The sequence below is a fragment of the Bacillus rossius genome, chromosome 13, assembly GCF_032445375.1.
Source record: "Bacillus rossius redtenbacheri isolate Brsri chromosome 13, Brsri_v3, whole genome shotgun sequence".
NCBI lineage: Eukaryota > Metazoa > Arthropoda > Insecta > Phasmatodea > Bacillidae > Bacillus > Bacillus rossius.
Window position 1 is genome coordinate 41,834,374 of NC_086340.1, and position 20,555 is coordinate 41,854,928.

General features: G+C 37.8%; 1 protein-coding gene across 10 annotated transcripts in view; it reads right to left on the reverse strand.

Moving 5' to 3' along the window:
- LOC134538483 (gastrula zinc finger protein XlCGF8.2DB-like) overlaps window positions 1-20,555 on the reverse strand; it is a 219,515-nt gene that overhangs the window by 84,184 nt on the left and 114,776 nt on the right. For 5 of the 10 annotated variants that reach the window (XM_063379832.1, XM_063379834.1, XM_063379829.1 and 2 more), the window contains one exon: window positions 11,097-11,228. The exons of 2 other annotated variants lie outside the window; for them this stretch is intronic. In XM_063379832.1, the coding sequence (XP_063235902.1) occupies window positions 11,097-11,228 (132 nt within the window). Of the gene's footprint in view, window positions 2,532-6,123; window positions 11,229-20,555 lie in introns of those variants that run through there. 3 more of the 10 variants (XM_063379839.1, XM_063379840.1, XM_063379837.1) reach the window with 3 other exon arrangements.

Genomic DNA, 20,555 nt, shown 5'->3' on the forward strand with positions numbered 1-20,555 from the left:
TGTTGATACAGACCCACATGAAATCATGATGCTTGTGGGCATTGTACTGGTTATGTGTTACAATAAGCTTCCCAGCTTATCAGACTACTGGTCTCATCACACATTAATGGGAAACGAGACAATCAAAACTGCAATGTCACGAAATCGTTTCCAAGTTCTAATCTCCAAACTATATTTCAATGAACCTGAACTACCTACCGGTGCTTCTAAAACATATTATGCAGATGAATTGGTTTCATGCCTGAAGTTTACCTTCCTGAAAGTGAGGGAAGAGAGCCCATACCAAAGCATAGATGAATCTATGACTAAGTTCAAGAGGAGATCTTCTTTGAAGCAGTACCTCCCCATGAAGCCAATCAAACGTGGAATAAAAATATGGGAACGCTGTGATTCACAAACAGGTTACACATATGATTTTGATATCTACTCTGGAAAAGACACATATGTGCTTCCAAGCGATTCAACACTTGGGGAAAGAGTAGTTATGAAGTTGGCAAGTTCAATTCAATCTCCTGATGTAACACTAATATTTGATCTTTTTTCACAAGTGTGCACCTCGTAAACACAATCTTGCATCCAGATTTAGGTACATGCATCTCAACCCGTAAAAATATGCCTTAATTCAGCAGTCGAAAGTTAGAAAAAGGACAGCATAAGTATATAGCCAATGACCAACAAATGTTGGCAACAAGATGGCAGGATAGCAAGGAAGTTGTTGTCCTAAGCAACTGTCATGACACTACTGTAGATCAAACAACTAGATGGCAGAAAGACGGGACCAAGATGACAGTTTCCTGCCCTTCTTTGATAAATTTCTACAATAAACATATGGGTGGTGTCGATCTCTCTGATCAAAAAGTTGCTGTCTACGATTTTGGACGAAAATCTAAAAAAAAGGTGGAAAAAAGTATTTTACAAACTTCTCATGGTTTCTGTTGTAAATGCTTGGATCCTTCATCAAGACGTTATGAAGAGGAAATCGAAGTTGCTGCAGTACCTTGTTCCCCTGGCTGAACAACTCATTGGAACTGGGAAATCTAAATGCCACTTGAAACAAAAGAGATCCAGAGGAAGACCATCGTCTGCAGCAAGAATGATGCTCAATGTTGGAGATCACCTGCCAGTGGAGGGTTCAACACGGAGGCGTTGCTTCAAATGCGCACAAGGAAAAACTGAAACACACACAAAAACCTTTTTGCACCATGTGCAAGGTGCCACTTTGCAAAAAATGCTTTGCTCAGCATCATTCATAACGTAATTATTGAGTGTACAATGTGATCATCAATCACTGCTCCGCATCATTCATAACGTAATTATTGAGTGGACAATATGATCATCAATCATTGCAAGTTAGATAATTGTCAACCACCTCACATTGAAGGTTACAATATGAAGACATCTCTATTCAATTTGCACAAACTGAAACACATGTGAAAACAGTCTGGAAAATGTCTCTCATTTGAAAATTCTTTGCTTTACGTCATTCAAGTTTTTATGTGCGACTTTTTTGTGTAAGTGTGCTAATTTTTCAGTTGGTTAGATTTTTATTTCCAAGTGTAAATTTTGTGTGCAGATGTAAACAATTTGGCGATTGAAATGTTGTTAGCATGTACATTGATTTTTGGTACCATTGGGACACATGCGTCCCAAAGCAACATCCCACTGGGACACATATGTCCCATGCCTCCAAACCCCCATCCTCCCTTCTGTAATAAACCTGTGTCCCTGTAGACTTAGTAGGTACTTAAAAAAACAAAAAGGCCTAGAAACGTACGGGCCATGGCATACGTCAAGAAGACATATGAACAGTGAACAGAGGCGGAACACAGGTAAAATACAAAGAATTTAGGTATTAACACCCCCAAAAGATTGGTGGGTGTTAAGGTGGATCGTAATATATAAAAATATAAATAAAACAATGAAATCTGTTTACTTCTAGATTATTTTAATAGTTAACTTATTTCATTTTGGACAAGCCAGATTTATCATAGTGCGAAAGTTAATACTTTTGGTCGCCACTTTAATGACTTACAAACTAATGACAATAAATATTTTTATGAAAATTCACAGGTTCAGTAAACTCAAAATTTAGTACATTAAATTATAATAGAATTTTATTTTACTACACGCCGGCCGGCCGCGGATACTTTGATATTTACTTTACAGATTACATTTATTTTAAAGCAAGTTGCACAAACAAGGTTTCATAGTAATAAAATCAAAAATAAACAACTTTCCATTATTTTGGATTGACCAGTACTTTTCATTACTATATTTTATACCTTTTTCTTTAATTGGTAGTTGAATAGTTCGCAAATTGTTTGTAGAGAATTTAAAACTTTAAGATTTCTTACATTGTGTCTTCCAAACATAAACTTAGCTGCATGCGAAGTGCTGACATCCGAACTGCGTGACGGGGCGGATAGCAGACTAAAGTTGACAACACGATGCGTGGAATTTAGATGGCCGAAATCAGGAACTCAGTGCGGTAGATGTGGTTGTCTACCCATCACTGGGGATGGAAAACCCCACTGTGAAAACAAAAGTTCACACAGTGTTATTTAGTGGTTATGGCCAGCGGGAAAGTTCTCGGCCACAAAAGGGCTCAAGAAAACAGGAAATCAAAAGAGCACTAAAATCTCTACTCACCAAATTGTGGGGTAGGTCGGTGGTACTATCTATCCATGTGATGGTAGACGTCCACTAGCGCGGTTGCACGCACTTAATTCACCAGAAAAACACTAACACTAATATAAAGTAACTAAACTTTAAAATTGTAAGGGGGTTTTCCCCTGGTCGTCGCGACTACATCCTATAATTTTTGATGTCCGACTTCTCAGGAGGAGAGACGCGGTCGCGGTAGAAGTAGCGCGGCAGATGTAGGATGCTCCCTGTACCACAGTTGATTGACGACCCTTTTTTACTTGAGAGAGTCCCTTAGTTCCTGCATGGGCTCAAAACCGAAAAGGGTGAGGGGGGAGAGAGAAACAGAGTGGGCGGAGCTAAGTGGGCCATGGGAGGAAAAGTGCCTTGGGATTGGTCAGGGCTTGTGCCACAAGAAAAAAATATAAAACTCTCTATGAGCGCCATCTTTAGTTGGGACGGGCGCCACGAGATAGCGCACCGAGCAGTGGTGTTACGGTATGCCGTCTAAGGCAAAGGGGGATTGGAAGGTGGTGCTCCATGGCGGGAAAAACTGACATTAGCATGCTTAGTTTCGGTTGTGCTCGAGAGATCGCGCACAAGTCTCGTGCGTGGAGCGCAAGCATAGGCGTGGCTTGTTTTTAAAGAAGAGGAGGGGTTGACGAAGGAAGGGGCATGGTCCTTGCCTCAGTCATGGTTCCTGGAAGCATAGCAGAAAACCTAAGAGGGCCAGAGGTGGCGGGGAAGAGCTTGTTTTATGCCGAGACCAGCACATCCGCTTTGCTCGCCCGGGCCTCGAGCCTGGGAAAGCGAGCTAGGCTCGCCTGACGAGGCAGGTACCCCTGCGTGAGAAACAAGGCGGAAGGCACGTTAGGCAGGGAGAGTTATCATGCCTGTTCCTGCATGCCGGCGAGATAAATTTTACTTGGCTAGCCTACGCTGCGTGTAAGCGTCTGCATGTCTCTGCTGAGACGTTGAGACACTCTAAGACCCACTAGTAAAGTTGTAATATGTATAGCCCTGGGTGGTATAGATGAGAAAATAAATTTTGATGAGGTACTCTAGCTTATGGGAAAGTAAAAATATTTTAATAAATAAAAGTTGAAAAATTGAGCCAAGAAATTACTGATTTTCGGCTCACTTCCCCATTGTCAATGGGGCCATTGCCTTCTTCATTCAGGTTATTTTAAACCTATTTGGCAAGGTGATGTAAAAACCATTATTTTTTTTTTTCAAAAAATTAAAAATGGTAGTCAAAGGGTTAATCAAAGGAATCCACATATTTTTTAATTCAATGCTCTGCTGGCTGAAAATATTTTTATTGCTAATAATGAAGGCTGTTTCTTTGATTTTCCTTTTTATTTTATCGGGTCCCTGTATGAGTGGTGTGGAGTCTTCCCAGATAACTTTGTGGCTATTTTCCCATGTATGTTCAGCAAGTCTGGATTTTAGGGTTTCACCCTTCTTGCAGTTGTTTTTGTGTTCTTTGATTCGGGTGGATATAGCTCTACCAGTTTCACCTATGTACACGTGGCCACATTCACAGGGAATCTGATACACACAGTTGTGGTGGGTTTGTAATTTTTCTGTGGCTGGTTTCACCTTGGTAACAATACTTTGAATAGTAGATTTAGAAAGGAATGCTGTTTTAAGTCCATATTTGTTTCCCAGGCGTCTTATTTTTTCTGAAAGCCCTTGAACATACGGAATGACTAGGGTTCCTGTAGGTTTCTCAGTTTCTGTGGATTTGAGTGTTTTGTTGGATTTCATATGATGTTTGATGGTGTTGACAGCGTAACCATTGGCTATGAGTTCCTTTTTTATAGATTGTGTTCAACTGCAATAGATTTCTCATCAGAACAATATATCTCAGCTCGGTTGGTTAGTGTGTGAATTATGTCAGTTTTTGTTGTTTTGGGGTGGTTGGATGCACAATTAAGGTATTGATTGGCCTGTGTGCGTAGGTTTCCTTTATACTTTAGTTTCCAGGCTGTTGTTTTTTCTACTGACTAGTACATCCAGAAAAGGAATGCTACCTTTGGTTTCTTTTTCATAGGTGAACTTTATTGATGGCCTCAGAGAGTTAAGGTGGTTCACAAATTCCTCCAAAGTTTCAGGTCCATGTTGCCAGACAGTGAAGGTGTCGTCTACATAACGGAGCCAGATTTTAGGAGGGGTTTTACTTTTGCTAAGTGCTTCTTGCTCAAAGTTTTCCATAAATATATTGGCCATAAATGGTGAAAGAGAAGAGCCCATTGCCATGCCAACGGTCTGTTTGTAGAAAATATCCTTGAACTGGAAATATGTCATGGTGACACAGAGGGTAATCATTTCCATGATGGATGGGATTGGTATCATAGTCCTGTCCTTTAGAGTTGGATCAGCCTCCAATTTGGCCTTGATAATGCTGAGTGTTTCGGCTACTGGCACATTGGTGAAGAGGCTTTGGACATCAAAACTCATCAGGGTATCATTGTTTGCTATTTTCAGTGTTTTGACTATAGAAATAAAATGATTAGAATCTTTGACAAATGTATCTGTCAGTCCTGCTAGTGGCTCAACAATTTTCAGGAGATATTTTGATAGTTTCTGGCATGGGGAATTACAACAACTGATGATCGGGCGCAGAGGCATGTCGGGATTATGAATTTTTGGAAGACCGTAAATGTGGGGTGATTTACTGCTGTGTGGCGTCAGTTCTGATCTAGCTTTTTCTGGGATGTGATTCTGGTGTTTTTTTTAGAGTTTGGTACACTTTTCTTTCAATGCTGGCTGTGGGGTCTATTACCCGTTTTGTATATTGATCAGTGGTGATCAAATCCGTAATTTTTTGGTCATAGTCTGGTTTGTCAAGTATGGCTGTAGCACAACCCTTATCAGCTAGGAGGATTACAATTGTGTGGTCGGATTTCAGAGTTCTGATGGCCTTGAGTTCATCAGGTGGCAGATTTGGTTTAGGCGGACCAGCTGAGGTGATTGCTGTTCACACATCCCAACGAAATTTATCTTTTTTAGCGGCAGGAAGTTTGTATATTGCGCTCTCAACTGATGAAACTATGTCAAGTGTAGGAATGTGTGTGTTTTTTGCTTAGTTTGTGTTTTTGTCATTTGTTTTTGTCAAAAATGCAGCATGCACTGAACACAGAAAAGTGATTCACTTCTTGTTTTGTTTTGAGCTGCCGATGACACGACCTGCTGGTACGACGATTGAGCGACAACTGATTGGACGATGCCGCTACCTTGCTTTACAAAGGTGGAAACACAGGGAGGCAACTCCGTGGGCCAACCGACCAATCACAATACACATGACTACAATTGATAATGAATGTTTATCCATGAAATTCTGTAATGTCAGATCACCTCACAGCATAGATCATCCTGATTGGCTGTGCCCAGCAGAAATTCTACTACATTGCTGCGGTCTTGTGCATACACAATGGTTTTTCCAACAACACATTTCTTTGAGACATGAAAAACAACTTATGCCACCAGGGCTTAGCACCCCTGTCTTTTATTTCATTTTGAAATATTACATTATAGAATTTTCCAGTATCAGAAAATGGCCAACTGTAATCAACACACACGTTAATATAACTGGCCAAACCAAGCCTAAAACATTTTGACAATTATTTTGAAACTAACCTATCCATAAAATAAAAATTAACACCCTGGTCAATCCCATATTAAGAACTGGATAAAGTCTTCCGAGTACTTTTTTCTACCAATTAATTAATTTCTTAATTTGCCGCAGTAACAAACCAATGACATTTAGAAAACAAAATTAAAAATACAAATTTAAAAAAAAATTATGGGAGGAGTGTCTGCTAAGATACAATTTGTATTTTTAAGATGAACTTAGTACCTTAAATTTTGTAATGGTCACAACAATTATGGACACAGTTTAAACTGTACAAGTATTTTCTTTTAAATAAAAGAATATTTTTTCCTGTAAAGTAATGCTATATGTTAGCAGCCAAATTATTCAGTCAGGCAGAATAAAAACAAACTGGACATCATGCTCAACAAAATGTGTCTAGGGAGAACCCTGCGTAACAAAGGGTTATCGTCAGTAAGGTTACTACAGATACAAGTAAATAACTAGCAAACAAGTGAAGGGTATCAGATAAATGTTAACTCTATAAGCCTTCTCTCCAATGCCCCAATGACATCAATACTGCTACAAAACTTTGGAAGTCTCAAAATTTTATATTTTATTTATTTTAAGTTAAAACTTTCAATAGATCTAGTATGACATTAAAACACGTTTATAGCATTATCATAATATATTGTCATTAAATCTTAAATCAAATCTTTCAAATAAACATAACATAAAATAAAATAAGTGTAAATGGCTTCTCACTGATAAATTCAGAGTATTATTAAATAACTCATCAAAATAAATTTTACAGCAAAAAATACAGAACAATATGAACATGAAGAGAGCCATTTCACTGAACCCAACATGACTATTACTTTAAAACCATGCATCATCTTTTTAAATGATAACTAGTGAACATCTTCCAATATGATTATCAGAACATAAAGAACATGTGAATGGCTTCTCACCAGTTATATTCTGAGGTTTGCATAAAAACTACCCTTTAAAGGAAACTTCTTAATACATTGTGAACATCACAATGGCTTCACGCCTGTTTTTTTCATATGTAAAATAAATTAAAAACCTTCTGTTAGTATAACTGAGCCAAATAAAATTGTGTATTGAATATCATTACAGAAACATTTTGTTTTGCTAACCAAACATTCAGTTGTGTTAAGTACATCTATAACAAGTGAAGTACTTTCGATGAAAGCACCATGTCTCTGATATTTTTATTATTATTTTCTGTAACAAATGTGTCAGTTCTAAGCCATATTTATTATCCATCATAAATTTTTGTTTATTAGTGAATGTTGTGTGTTCTTATATGTCTCCTAAGTGAACTCTTGTCAGTGAACTTAGCAAAACATAATGGAAATGAGAATAGTGTATCACCAGTATGTATCCTAAGGTGTACACCAGTGTATGATCTTATGTGACTGCTAAGTGCATTCTTTGTACACCTATCCCTCAATTAAAACGCTTTCAGATTGTGGTGTATGATCTTATGTGACTGCTAAGTGAATTCTTTGTACACCTATCCCTCAATTAAAACGCTTTCAGATTGTGCGAATTTCTTAAGTGCGATGTTAATTTTACTGCCCCAGTCTTAAATAGCACGTCTGTAAATGTCAGTAAGCGCAAAATCTGCGCAGGCAAAATAAAAAAAAGTTGGGCACGAAGCCACAAAGTCTGTTTCAACTTCTGTAAACAACAGATGTGCCGTGGGATACAGTTAGCCAAACAAGGGGGGAAGAGATGCACGCGCAGGTCTGACTACGCTATCGGCTGTTATACAAACATCAGCTATGGCAAGTTAAATTGCGGCTATGGAGTGTAAAGGACCAAATGTTTTTACGTCTGCGCATATGCCGCCGTGCCGTACCGTTGTCGCCTGGCCACACACCGGGCCGTGAACTCAGTCTAGCCAGTGGCAGGGAATTCACACAAACAAAAGCATTCAGCTGTCGGTAACTCTACATGCTTGATCACTCATAGTGTATAGTGTTCAAGTATTTGAGACAAAACTGGAAGTATTACAGGGAAGTATTACAGCGCGCAGATTGTCGTGTTGGTCGCACTTTAGTTTTATGCAAGTAAACTATGCGCACAATTCTTTTTAAAGACTTTTTAAACGTTATAACCTTTATCTGTTAGTCTGAGGCGCCGCGGTGTACCGCTTATAAAAATGTAGCCAGCGCTAGTTGGCATCATTCATGTTTGGTTATGTTGCTTTCCGTATAGAGCGTGCACATGTAGCCGAATACCGATAGTGATATCTCGCAGATTGCATGCAACACGCGCTCTCTGTCGAGTGCCGAGTTAACTACATCTGATGGCCCGCACTCTTTCGTGGTGAGTGTGTACTACGACAGTAGTTATGCGTCAGTTCAGGCTCACAATCGGTTCACATATTTTATTTTTCTATTTTAGGTTAAGAAAGTTTTTTTTTGCATGACTTACTAATTTAAGTTGTTAGGATTGCTTTTTTATACTCTACTTTTTAAATAAACGTACTTTCCATGAATGAGTTTTGTTTACCTACCAATTTTTTTTTTTGATAAATAAAAATTGCACCCCTACTTTTCAAACTTGATTTTAGTATAAAATGTGAGACGACAATGCAATAAAACACGGTAGGCATTTAATTTTTGAGAAATCAAAAAGTAATTATCCGGACAGTAATATCTGTTTCATTGTCAGTAAAGGATGGTTTGGAAAGGTACGTGACGTGAGTTGACGGTCATGCCCGGGCGGGCAATTCAGCCAGCCCACTGACGATAAAGTACACAATTACCGTATTTACTCGTGTATAGCGCGCCCTCGTGTATAGCGCGCACCACGATTTTTGCAACAAATTCCAAAGAAAAATTTTTTTTTCCCCATAAATAAATTTTACTAACATTTTGTGGTACCTGTACGTGTGAAACAAATGATAATTTAAATTGATGTGTGGTGATGCGTCAGGAAAATACTTAAACTCTGCTGTGTAGACGGAAGATAATGAAGCGCTGTATCGTCACAACTGGTACTTGGGCGGAGGGAGGGAGGGAGGGAGGCAGGCAGTAACAGAGACGCGCGGAGGATTAGATGACTCACCGGTAGCAGCTGGGACGAGGAAGCGAAGGAAGTGGGAGGGGGAATGGCGACAACATTCTTTCTCTCTCTTTTATTTTACTAGCTGCGTTGGCTTTGTGTAGAGGGGGAGGTCTAAAAATAAACAAGAGACGTGCGAGCTTGCGTGTGTGTGTGTGTGTGTGTGCGTGCGCGCGCGAGAGAGACCAGGTTGCGTGTGTGTGCGTGTGTGTGTGTGAAAGAGAGGCCTTGTTGCTTGTGCGTATGTGTGGGGGGCTGGCCAGAAACGTCAACAATCACCTGGCAGTTAACGACTTCCACTCCTCCCTTCCCCACCCCCTTTTTTTTTTTCCGTGTATAGCGCGCATCCTTATTTTTTTCCCTTACTTGAGGGGAAAAAAGGGCGCGCTATACACGAGTATATACGGTACGTATCTCCCGTTACACAGTGTCATATTTGTCATACAAAGTTCGATGGGAGGCATATAAAGATTAATGGGTTGACATATTTATCGTTGAGTGTTATTCTTCAATTTATATTACGTAAAGAATATTTGCCCACACAACTTTGGAACACACGACATAAATTAGCCTTTCTATTTAAGGAAACTAATGCTTCAGCAAACGCGATTTCAAATACCAAGAGCATTTTTAGGAACGAATTAGTCATGCTAAGTGAGGGATAGGTGCAGTATAGAAATTAGCACTAAATAAGGAACTAAGGATGGCTATTAACCTGTGTGTGTTCTGAGATGTGAAATTAAACTATTCTTTTGAGTGAATTTAGCAGAACATTGAGAACATGAGAATGACTTTACACCAGTGTGTGAACTCATGTGTCTACTAAGTGAATTCTTTGTATTGAAATAAGCAGAACAGAAGGAACATGAAAATGGTTTTCTACCATAATGTGTTTTTATATGATTATTAAGTGAATTCTTTACACTAAACGTGGCTAAACAAATTAAACATGACAATGGCCTCTCACCAGTGTGTTTTCTGAGGTGTGTAATCAAATGACTCTTTTGAATGAATGCAGCAGAACATTGTGAACATGAGAATGGCTTCTCACCAGTATGTGACTTCATATGTATCTTCAGGTAACCATTACTACTAAACTTTACTGAACAAAATGGACATGAGAAAGGCATATCACTAGAGTGTGTTCTAAGGTGTCCAATCTAATGGTCCTTTTTTGAAAATTTTGAAAAACATAATGAACATGAGAATGGCTTCTCACCTGTGTGTGTTCTGAGGTGTGCATTCAAATTATTCTTTTTAGTGAACGCAGCAGAACATTGTATACATGAGAATGGCTTCTCACCTGTGTGTGTTCTGAGATGTGCATTCAAATTATTCTTTTGAGTGTATGCAATAGAACATTGTGAACAAGAAAATGGTTTTTCACCAGTGTGTGATCTCATATGTACCTTAAGATTGGCACTATTGTTAAACTTAGCTGAGCAAAATGAACATGAGAATGGCTTCTCACCTGTGTGTGTTATAAGGTGTGCATTCAAACTATTCTTCTGAGTGAATGCTTTAGAACATTGTGAACATGAGAACGGCTTCTCACCAGTATGTGATCTCATATGTACCTTAAGATAACTATTACTACTAAGCTTAGCTGAACAAAATTGACATGAGAATGGCTTTTCACCAGTGTGTGTTCTGAGGTGTACAATCAAATGATACTCTACATTAAACTGAGCAGAACACTGTGAACATGAGAATGATTTCCTACAAGGTTGTGTTTCATTGGTATAACTATCTAACTCACTGGAGCACATATTTTGATTCAATAATTTCTTCAGTTTTTCAGTTTTTTCCCCCGACTGAACAGGTTCCGAGTCCTTTTCATTCTTAGTTCTTTCTTCCATTACGTACGGCAAGTCACTGCTTTTCACGCATACTAAAAAAAAATTATAAAAAAAATATTAGAAGGTTGTACATTTGTAATTAAAGCAAAGAATGCTGGAAACTATATGAATTTATTTTTAATTGTATACAAGCATTCAATGTGTAAGTAAAATGCAGTCACAGTCCACATAATAAACCATCCTTTGATGGAGAGTAGCCAAAGCTAATGTGCAATATCAGCATTTTAGATGATATATTGTTGTGAAGGTCGAAAGGTAGACCAAGTAAGAAACTAGAATTTTATTTAAAACAATTTTTTACATTATCAGTTAAATTATAACAACTAAACTTTCTGTCCACAAATTTATAACACCTACATTGGATCCTAAATTTACTCTCTACACTGGAGCTTGGCTCGACAGAGGCTAACTCCACTACTTGTCTCTTACTGCACACCTCTGTCCTAACACACTGCCTCGCAACTACTCACTCATTCGTCGTGCACACAACAACACCCGGATGCACCAATCTTTGCACACGAAGCTTGTCGCTTTGCGTCCTCTTTAGCTCACCACAGGGGTCACTCAACCTCTGCACTTCACTGATCTCACAGGACACTGAGAATATGCTGGTGTCGCCACAAGCCTCTGTCACTCTCACACTACTCGCTGCAAGTCGTCGTCCGTCTTAAATACCAGCCGAGTACCAACCCTGAAAGGTCTTGTAGCCCTACGAAGTGTGGCTTCATCAGTTGAAAATCTTGATATTCATTTTTGGCATCATCTTGAGTTGTTGATTACCTTAGTACAATAAACTAAATGTGAAAGGAGTTACTGTTAAATTGACTATCATTATTGCTATTTCAGTAGTTAGCTTGGTTTAGTTTACAATGTTACGGTGCAGTGAGGCAGCTTACTTGATGCAGAACCTGGGAATGTCTTAAAACCACAGCCCCTTCCTTTCTAGTCAGGGCTGTGGAATGTGGCGTTAGCCTGCGAACTACTTATCGACCCCTGCCCCTTGTAAGCATTAGTGTCACCATCTGGCCCGGCATGGTGTGAGGGAAGGGTGTTGGCCACCGCCCTTTCGCATGATGCTGGTATGTACCCAGATCAATCGGCCTGCCTTCGCGGAGGGTACGCAAGGCCCTGGCTGATGAGTTCAAATTACATTATAAATAATTATAAAATGGCAGTCACACTCTGAGAGTACTCTAATTATATTGTTACGAACGTGAGCACGGCCGTGACACGTGCAGATGCACAGCTGGCTGACATCATGCGGCCGTGCTACATGAGATGTTCCGTGCGCACCTGGGTCGCCGCTTCCCCTCCCTGCAGCCCTCTGCGCCCCGCCCGGCGCCGTTAGTTTGACATCCGAAACCTGGCAGCTGCGGAGTTACGCGAGCCGCCGACACGTGTTTCGAGAGATTGCTGCCGTCGTGTCGGTGCGGAATGACGCGACTGGCCCCAGCCGCGCTCATGAGTTCTAGAAATGGCGTCTGTGATATATAAGATTAGGATGCCGGCCTGAGTGTCAGTGGAGTTCAGAGAGAGAGAGAGAGAGTTCAGGTGGGATTTTTCCCGCGGCGGAGTTTCTGGGCGATAGAGCGGCGATGCCCTTGACGAAGGTTCCAGGGCAGAGAGTTCAGTTCTGGGTGATAGTGTCACGGGCGCGGCGGAGTCCCGAGCGAAGTCCCGAGCAAGGCGTCGAGCGGATCCTCGGCGAAGGCAAGTGTGTCGGCGGCGGCGGAGTGCGGCGGCGGAGGACCACGAGGGGTGCTGCGGCGAGAGTTGTGCCAGAGGTGCGGCCCAGCGAGGTGTGTGGATTCTGAGAAACGAGTGACTGGGGAAGCAACATTTTTAAGTGTAATTAATTATTTGGCATTTTTAGATCATTTGTAAGTGACATAAGTAGTGGCCATCAATAAAACTGTGTAGTGTAATAACATATATAATTGGGATATTCTTTACAAACCCCATATCGTAACAATATCAACCCTTTATGAATAAATAAATACTAGGCATATCTCTATTATTATTATTATTATTATTCATATTATTATTATTAACACCAGTTTCAATGTAAACATACAACATATTCGATTCACAGAATTAATAAGTCACACTATAGTATAAGTAAAATTATTTGCTAATCTAAGATAATTGGAATTCTTTCAGGGTTTTTAGTTACTCATCAATCCAAGTGCAAAGTAGTAATCAAGTTCCTAAAATTAATATTTAGGCAAATATGTAAATCAGTTACTTCAGATCAAAAAAACTAAAAATTATTTCTCCTTTTAAGTTTAGTGCATGTTGAAAGTTACAGTAAGCTAAAATCAATTATATATAAGTGTGGGCCGTTTAGTAATCAGACGGTGAGCAAACCTCTGGATTTCAGTGAAAACATACTACACCAGAATAAACATCCTACTCAATAGTTACTAGTCCAAAATGAATTCCAATCATGTACTACATCTAAAACTAATCTGGGACCCCTGTATAATATACGATAAATTAAATTAGTCAAGTTAGTATGTATGCCGAATATGAGTTACAATATTAATTTAAACTTTCAATTCTTTAAGTCTCTTTGAATGAATAATTGTTTATTAACGTGGATAGAAATCTTGAACGTGACGACGAAAGTTTATACAGCGACGGTACGGAACTGGGACCAACCAACCTCGGTTTCAGCAAACCACACCAGGGAAAATAGGCAATACTCGGTGACCACTGCACGGCGCGATCAACGGACAGCGACCTCCATCACTCTCGTTACTGGTAGAACCAGTCCATCGGGCACTCCTCTCGAACGGTCTCCTGGGGCTGGTCGTCGGACTGGCTCACGGACTGTCCTTCTCTGGATAGTCCATCGTCGAGTTGAAACGTTCTTCCACACCTTCCTTCAGTCAGTCGTTGTTGGACAGGACAGAAGTAGACTCGGACATCAAACCTTCATTGGATTTGTCGATTATTCTTCCGCAGGTCAATTTTAGATTATCCTCAAAATTATATATTCCTGGTAAGTTCTTTTCTACACGTCGATATCAGCAGCTAATGGTTCAGGACTCATTAATAATAACTGGTAATTCTTCATAAATAATTTTATATAAATCCACTTAATTTCTTGCAAATATCAATAAATCTTCTCTAATTATCAGCAATCCAGCTTGAAATATTTAATATAGTCATATTTCTTGTAGTAGATATTTGGAGAATCTAACTTAAAACGTGCTTACTGACGAACATTCTAAAAGAATCTTTTTCTCTATCTTGTTAATAAAAACGTGATTCTCTAAATTTTGACAAAACATGAACTGTTTGTCCAGAAATTAAGTAATGAAAACTCCTATTCTTTACAAATGCAGAGGAAAAAAAAATAAATTAAAATAAAATTTAAGGTTTATGACCAAAGATAAAATCATAATCATAGACAAAGCAAAATACTTTTCAAATCACACACAATTGCATAGAATAAGCGAACCATAATTTAAACTGATGGAAATGTTAAGCGTGAATAAAATAAATAAACCGATTTCTATAAAGTGTAGGAATTACCTTTATAACATATATCATAAAAATTTAAAACATTTACCAAAACCATAAGTACACTCCCAGATTCCTTGCTTTAAATAAATGAATAGTATAATAACCGAATATTGAATTTGTAACTATGTGATAATATACATATAATTATATTTACATTATTCTACATTTATAGTAACTGCCTCCTTGTAATCTACTAATCTCAAAGCTTGAAAAACAAAACTGTAAAGTCAATTACTAAACAGCTTAATTTTAGACCAAGGCCAGACCAATATTTTTTTCAATAACTGCCTACACAAGATCTGTTTTGAGTTCAATTTGGATCATTAGTTTAAAAACATATTGTTGTAAATTCAACTGCATATAAATGGTAACTTCACTGCTACATCTTAACACATCAACATGTTGCAGCCACTATCTCAGACTACAACACCAGACAACTTCATGTGAAAATACAATGTGGCTAGGTAATATGTAAAAGCTCCTTTATATTTGCCAGCTAAATCATGCCAGATGCTGCTGCTTTCACTCATATGATTATAATAGTTCTTCACCTCATCAAAATGATCACCAAAACAAAAATTTAAAAATCACTAAACTCTATCACATCATGCGATGAGCTTCTTAATACAGGTAAAATTTAAGTATACTCATTTCTCAAAATTAGGATACTGGAGTATACTACAATCTTATACAAATGACTTATTCGGTTTTATGCTGCTGCACAGTAATAATGTAATCGCAACTGTGCAATATCCAGTTAATATCACCAGCATGCAATATTCCCGAAACTCACAGAAAAGTTACAGGTATATCTCATCAACAAAAACTTAACTGTCAAACTTTTGCACATATACTCAGTGCATAACGATAACCTTTATGTCATTACTAAAACATACATAAGATGGCTGACGTCATGTCTCCGCAGAAAATCAGTCGCAAAACCCACCACCAATTCAAACTTGAAATTCAACACTTACAGCAACTGAAATTGTCTTACCAGAAGGACAAAAAAAATCGTGTCAGCTTTCTTGCCTCGTACCGAGCGCAAAGAAAAAAATGTATCATTTTTCCAAACAGGCAGCTTGCAGCCTATTTCCAACAGCACAGGGACCCGGCAACACCACTGCTGAAAGGCACCTGAAGTAAATCGTCATCTCTTGCCAACACCTCCCAAATCGGTGAGAAAATAAACATTACGACAGCAATCTCGCACACTAGACTACATTTACTGCAGCAACACGAAGCATACTACTTTCCATGAGCACGCAGCTAGCGCCCATAGGTAAGACCGCCACGAAACTATTGCAAGCGGCGTTCATGAACGTTAACGTAATTTATGAACACTCTACGCCACAGTAGAATCCACTCTAAAAAGTAGCCAGACAATTACTTCCACAAGGCTCCAGGCCTAGTTCTCTACAACCTACACTTCGCAACTCTCACATGTTTTCTCTCCTGTTAAGATTCCCGACGTGAACCTGCCTTGGGTGATGCGACTGGGGTAAACACGCCTGGTAGGAAAGGCAGCAAGGCCATGTGCAAACACAGGTGCGAGTAGGCTCAGGTGTGCCAACTACTGTGCCCTGGGTCACTCGGCGGTGGATTGTTTGCTTAAAGAGAATGTGTTGTGTTCTTGGTAAGAGTAAGCACAAAATTGTTTCAGGTTTGCTTCTTTCAGTAATTTTAATTTAATGCATGATTCTGTAGTACCCATTGTCATAATGTGTGAGTCAGTAATGATTAAAAATGTCATAGCAATGGCGTGGCTTTTATATTTAATTAATTTAAATTTAAATTTAAATTTATATTTCATTAATAGGTTTTATTTAAAAGAAGTCCCAGTGAGAGATAATAATTAAAAGTTTCTCCCTCTAACTTACAGGGGTCATCTCAGCCTCTGTTTCGAATTTTTGTTCACTTACACTTCTTGTCCCAAAAGAGAGAGCAATGAGTTTAACATCGTACACAACTTTAAGCCATGGAATGACCCGATTAGGGAGGACCCATTTCCATTATCTACCGTAGAGAGCACCTTGAAGCATCTGGGTGAGGCCAAAATATTTTCCGTGATCAATCTCAACGCAAGCTTCCCTTAGTGCTTACTGCACCCAGACTGCCACAAATACACCACTTTCTCCACTCCCTGGGGGCAACATCAACTCAACAGGATACCCGTGGTGGTAAACTTTGGCAGCGAGGCGTTGAGTAGGGTCCTGGACTTTGTGCACAGCGATTTGAAGTTCGATTATGTGTTTGATTACTTAGATGATATTATTGTGTACAGCTAAAGTTTTGACGAGCACCTGAAACATTTGCACAAAGTTTTTCAAAGACCGAGAGAGTTTAAATTGACAGTTTATCCAGACAAAATAACTTTAGGTAAAAATATCATCGGTATTTAGGTTTCATTATTTCGGACGGTAACTTAGTAATGGCTCCGGATAAGATTGGACCTAATGTTAATTTTTCCCGGCAAAACATTAAAAATGGTACAGCAGTTTCTGGGAATGATTGGGTATTTATGTACGATTCATCCCGATTTTTGTCTCAGTGTGTGCACCCTTGAATCGCCTGCACAAAAAAACATGTTGAATTTGAACACTGACCACTGACCATCCGTACCAATTACGCAAACTCTGGTGACAGATATTAAGACTCTCGTGATTCCGTTTTGCTATACACCGTATTAAGTGTTCAATAATCTTGTTGCAGATACATTATTCTATATGTTTATGCTTAAAATATGATTAAATCAAAGTAAAAAAAAATTGCTTATCTGGTTTATTTCTTATTTCAACAAAAACATGTTATGACTTGCAGCAGTTAGGATGTGAAATGTTTGTTGCAACCATGCATGCTACAAAAGGGCATTTTACTAATAAAAATATCAAAATCAATTTCTAAACATAAAAAGTTTTTATTTTAATAGACAACTTTCAAACCTAATACAAACACAATCTATATATATAAAAATGAAACCCGTTTTCCTTGGTCACGGCATCACGCGTGAACGGCTGGACCGATTTCACTAATTTTTTTTTTTTGTTGTGTTTGCTATGGTCAGGAGAAGGTTCTTATGAAAGAAAAAATTAAGAAAATTGTGCGGAAAATTAGAAAATTTAAGAATAATGAATTCCTATTTCCCTTGGTCACGCCATCACGCGTAAATGACTGAACCGATTTCACTAATTCTTTTTTTGTTGTGTTTGTTATTGTCACGAGAAGGTTCTTATGAAAGAAAAAATTAAGAAAATTGTGCGGAAAATTAGAAAATTTAAGAATAATGAATTCCTATTTCCCTTGGTCACGCCATCACGCGTAAATGACTGAACCGATTTCACTAATTCTTTTTTTGTTGTGTTTGTTATTGTCACGAGAAGGTTCTTATGAAAGAAAAAATTTAACGGAAAATTAGAAAATTTAAGAATACTGAACCACCATATATAAAATTATTTCCAAACTAACCCAACACTTTGTACAATATAAATATTTTTAAAGTAACCTTACGACATTCAGCTTTAAGCGTTTACAGTTTCCAGTGCGGCTTGCATTTGCAATGTCAATAAATAAATCGCAAGGGCAGTCGCTAAGTGTATGTGGCATCAACCTACAAAATCCATGTTTTTCACATGGCCAATTATATGTCACCTGTTCCCGTGTCGGAAAACCATCAAAATTATTTATTTACGCGCCAGAACATAAAACTAAAAATATAGTTTATCAAAAAGCATTAGAGTAGAGAGAAGCAGTGAGGGGTACAGAGACTATTAGTTGATTTATAGAGCGCGCGTGGTATTGAGCTCATTGTTTACTTAAAAATGCCAAGTTGTTCAATATCAATTTGTAAAAACATTAGTGGAATTATTGAATCCTATGGAATAAACACTATTTTGACAATATGTATTTTGTTTTTTATTTAATTAAATTAGTAAGGTCCTTTTCAGTTATAGTGATACCAGGGAATTATGGATTCATTTTTATATGGAGGATATTATAGATTCCAGTTCAAATTGAATAGGTACTCATACCTAAGATAGGTCAGCTATACAAAATAAAGTAGTGCATCATTGCTACGCTAAGGCGGTACGAAGTTCGCCGGGTCAGCTAGTAATTTATATATTTACAATAGTACAGTGCATGAAACAAAAGTCAAAGTGAAGTACAGTGATAGGTCTTTAATCCGGCCAATAGGACTTCGGCCAAGCCGGATTCCTGATAGTCCATGTAGTTTTAACAGGAACACAAATGAAAAGTGGAATGTAACCTGATATAAAACAGGAAACCCAGTACCGAAATGGAAACCAGAACTCTCAGTAAATCAAAACTGCCGGTAACACAGTAAAGTGACATGGCTGCCAGCGTCAACAGTTGGGATCAACCTAAAAATATTTGAATATAGCGGCTCAGTTTGTACCGTGCTACAGAATGTGCCGTGCCCTAGAAACCTGTGTCACAGACCTCTGCTGTATTACACAGGCAGCTGGCCAAGTGGGAATGGTGGAGTAGCACAGTTTCTCTAACAACAGCTGCAGGGAAAAGCCTCTAACTAGTTTAAATAAATATGTGGAAATTGTCTCAATGGCTACTTTTGTACAAAGTAATTATTTCTTGTGTTCCTCTTACCAATAAATATGCTTCTAATATTTTATAATTATTATTTATTAAATTATCACACTTTATGACAAAAATTTCAAACTTTCCTTTTGGTTTGATTTAATTAGTTTGATTTATATTTTATTAATAATAGTATTTTCTAACAGAACACATAATTTTTTAAAAAAATTATTCAAAACTTGAATTTTTAGGCAATGACCTAAGAAAATAAGGCAATGTTATGTGTAAAGAACTTGTTTACCCTTCCCATTTCTGAATTAAAAATTGTGTAGAATACAAGCATACTCAAGAAGACAAAATAATATAAAAATAATTTAATGGTAAACTTTCTTAATGTATATATTATAATCTCACAAAATATTTTTTTTTTTCATTTAAGACAAACTGTTTGTCCTTACTTATTTACAACTGAATGCAATAAAAAAATAAAAAAATAATACATACTTTCCAATGCCTATACAAATTACACTTTACAGACCTTTATCACTTTACACTTCACAGCAAACATGGCTGACTGCAAATCACACAACTAGTTCTAGCCTGTACAGTTACAGAGTTGGGTGGTCTACGGAACTAGAAGGCTGCCTCCAGTTTTATATACGATACAGTAACTGAGTGATAAACCATTTAAATATTCACAAAAACACCAAAAAAATGTGTAAAAACAGCTTTTTACATAATTTGGATATATTTGAAAAACTTTTAAGGGGCAGTAAAGGATTTTTATAAGTATTCGAGACAAGTATCCTACAGCCAGTGACTTAACACTGTTAAACTTCTCAACATTAATTATAAAATAATTTTTTTTATCACAGTGAATAGACATTAGTTTAGAAAAAAAAGCATAAGTTTTTACATAATTTTAAAGTAATTTAGACTTTTTAATCCAGCCCTTTTTCTAAATGAAATGATGTTCCTATGTACATTTGTTTTTGATAAATATGTAGTGTATGTACTAACAACCAACTTAGTTGTCTATTTAACTATTTTCGAAAAAACTTTCAGTGGCTGAATATACAAGCTATATCTGTACAGCTATTGTTGCCAAATATTATTCATGTTGTACAAACATCTCCCGTTCTGAAGTGGGGAGAGAAAAAAAAAACATTCAAAATGGAAATTTTGTATATTCACAAAAAAAAATGTAAATGACAAAGTTTGTTACTAATTTTCCAAATTATTTAAATAAAAATTATTTAATAAATAATGATATT